Below are 2,996 nucleotides of genomic sequence, written 5' to 3' on the forward strand. Positions count from 1 at the left end.
AAAATGAGTATTTATAATATTTATATTTAGTTGAATTACAATGTTATACATTTTACAGATTAAATTGTTTATTTATATTAAAACATACACATTTTAATAAGCTAAAAATGCCATTTTATACCACAGAAACTAATTCATTTCCTTTGCATGTTTAATTATTATTCTTATTATTAATAATGAAAATAGTTCAGTTTAATTATTAAAAATATTATGGTTTATTGTACATCTAACTAGATTACAAAATTTGTAGTGTCAATATTTATTACAAATTACAATTTTATACCACAAAACTCTTTCTTTTTTGCCATACTACTCTTCTACTGCATGTGTTTAATTCTTTATTATTATTTTAAATTATTATGGTTTCACCTTGTATCGTACATCTCAGATTACAAGAAGATTGCAAAGTCAGGAGAGTTGCATCTCAGAATGTTTTGTATGAAGTAATGTCTTAATAATGTAAACAGTCATGTTTCAGAAATTCAAACTTTCCCAGAAATAGAGGCAAAATATAGTCAGATTTTCCTAACGCAATCTGTCAAATCACAGTTGGGAAAATCCAAGTCCAGCCCAATCCGAGGCTTATAAAATAGATCAAACTGGATGAAGATCTGACATGACTGAACTGAGCGAACCAGAGAGGTAAGAGACTTACTAAAGCACCTCTATATCATTATAATCTTATGTGTGTACAGCGATTGGAGATCTCTTTAAGTTGCTTTGGATAAAAGCATTTTGTTGTTTATGTGTTCAGTTCTGTGATCATGAAGCTTATTCTTGCCGTGCTGGTGCTGGGTTTGGTGGTCGAGGCTCAGGCGCAGTGGTACCGCTTCCCAGGACAAGCCATCCGAGGTCACTTATTTTTTACATCTATTAAACTTGAGTCAAACTGTAAGCCCATCTGACACACTTTCACTGTTTCTTGTAGGTGGAAACGACATGTTGCGCGCCTACCAGGATATGAGGAAGGCCAACTGGAAGGACTCGGACAAGTATTTCCATGCACGTGGGAACCATGATGCTGCCAGACGTGGCCCGGGAGGCAGGTGGGCCGCCAAAGTGATCAGGTACATACAGAATCATGCCGACTGTGACCGATTTGATTCGAGCGCTGAAACTGCTGAAATGATTTTGGAATGTTAATGTTTACATTTGACTGCATGAAAATTCCATGAAATCACTAATAGAACTTCTGATGCGTGCAGTGATGGAAGAGAGGCCCTGCAGGGTCTCAGTCGCCACGGCAACTCTGATTCTGCAGCTGACCAGGCGGCCAATCGCTGGGGGCGCAACGGTGGAGACCCAAACCGCTACAGACCCAGAGGCCTTCCCAAACGTTACTGAACACAGAAAATGTCTGAAATCTGCCTCCAGGACCAGGATTTGCATGACAAATATAAAACCATCACTCTCTTTTTACATCTTGACAATTATCAGTAATTAAATCTGCATTTATGACAATACAAAAATGTAGTCTTTAATGTCACATTAATTTGATTGATCATGTTTTAGTTTCTGATTAAACAATTCAACTTACTCATTTGTATGTCTATTTTCATTATTGTTGAGGTTTAAATTTGCATTTAACAATAATATATATGACATAAATACTCATTTTTCCCCAAAAAATGTTAGGTACACACACATTTGAAATATCAGTCAGAAAAGTTTATATTAAAAATGTTGTATTTATAATATTTAGTAACTCAACTAATATTTAGTTAATTTACAATGTTAAATATTTTTTTTGATTACATTTTTATTTATTATTTATATAAAATTATGCTTTATACATTTTATTATGCTTTAAATAAATGTACTTATAAGCTAAAAATGTTTTACACCACAAAACTAATGCATTTCTGCCATACTGAATTTTCATTTCCTTGTGTTTAATTATTATTAGTTATGGTTTCATTTTGTATTGCACATCTCTGAAGATTGCAAACTTTGGAGAGTGACAATATTTATTATGAATTAGATTTTAATTAATATTCAGTCAAGTGTTTCATCTCAGATTGTTTTGTTTAAAGTAAATATTGGTCTTTTGCAGCCTTTTAACACAATATAAACAGTCTTTTCTAGAAATAGCTGATCTAAATAGTCAGATTTTCCTAATGGAATCTGCCACATCAGTCTGGAAAATCCATGTCCAGCCGAATCCGAGGTTTATAAAATATCTCTAAATGCAGTGAAAACCTGATGTGACTGAACTGAGCAGACCAGAGAGGCAAGAGACTGACTAACCCACTTCTATTAATGCAAACATGTTAAGTTATAGAGACTGGTCTACTCTGCTGGTCACATGGCCCAGTCTGTTGTGATTGGTCGATCGCTTACAGCGCGTGTCGGAAACTAAACGGCCATTACAATATCTGAATTTCAAAATGAAAACAAAACTTATGCCTAAGGCACATAAACCGATGCTTACCTCACTGCTGTGACCTATCACCTCATCTCCATCTTTCTTTCTATTTACTGCTGTTTTACTGTAGTCCAAATGTGGTAATACAACATCATATCAAAATGTTCATCAGATATGTTTTTAGTAGCTATCTGAGTAAACGAGTCATTTTGCATGTCTCTTTTCATTCACGTGACTCGTTGTTTATGTTGTAGCGCCTCCAGCTGGTCACTCAAGCACACTGTCTTTACACTAACCCGCCAACAGCTTTGTCAATAAATGAATAAACATAAAATTGCATAAAGCATGTTCTTTATGTATATGAACGGATACTGAAGACCCTTCCTCCACTCTGAATGATACTGCCCTGAACTTTCAAATGAAACTGTAGATTCCTAATAGTAGGCTAAAACAATGACAAAAAGAGAAAGAGCTGTTCTTACATTAAAATAACAGCAAATTTGCTTGCTTGAACAACAAAAAACTACTTAGAGACCATTATTAGATCTCTAGTCTAAAGCATTCAGGAATATGCCAGTAAACATGCTATATTCCAGGGTCATCATCTATAGATAAATTCAATTTATACATT

The 2,996-nt window shown here is 34.4% G+C and overlaps 1 protein-coding gene across 1 annotated transcript; it reads left to right on the top strand.

The window, feature by feature from the left end:
* The first annotated feature begins 580 nt into the window (after positions 1 to 580).
* On the top strand, positions 581 to 1,536 carry saa (serum amyloid A). Its single transcript, XM_048183682.1, has 4 exons — positions 581 to 642; positions 755 to 852; positions 929 to 1,067; positions 1,206 to 1,536. Exons 1-4 carry the CDS (start codon positions 617 to 619, stop codon positions 1,342 to 1,344), a joined length of 402 nt encoding a protein of 133 aa, XP_048039639.1. The 5' UTR covers positions 581 to 616; the 3' UTR covers positions 1,345 to 1,536.
* The last annotated feature ends 1,460 nt before the right edge of the window (positions 1,537 to 2,996 follow it).

The sequence above is a fragment of the Megalobrama amblycephala genome, linkage group LG3 (assembly GCF_018812025.1).
Source record: "Megalobrama amblycephala isolate DHTTF-2021 linkage group LG3, ASM1881202v1, whole genome shotgun sequence".
Taxonomy (NCBI): Eukaryota; Metazoa; Chordata; class Actinopteri; order Cypriniformes; family Xenocyprididae; genus Megalobrama; species Megalobrama amblycephala.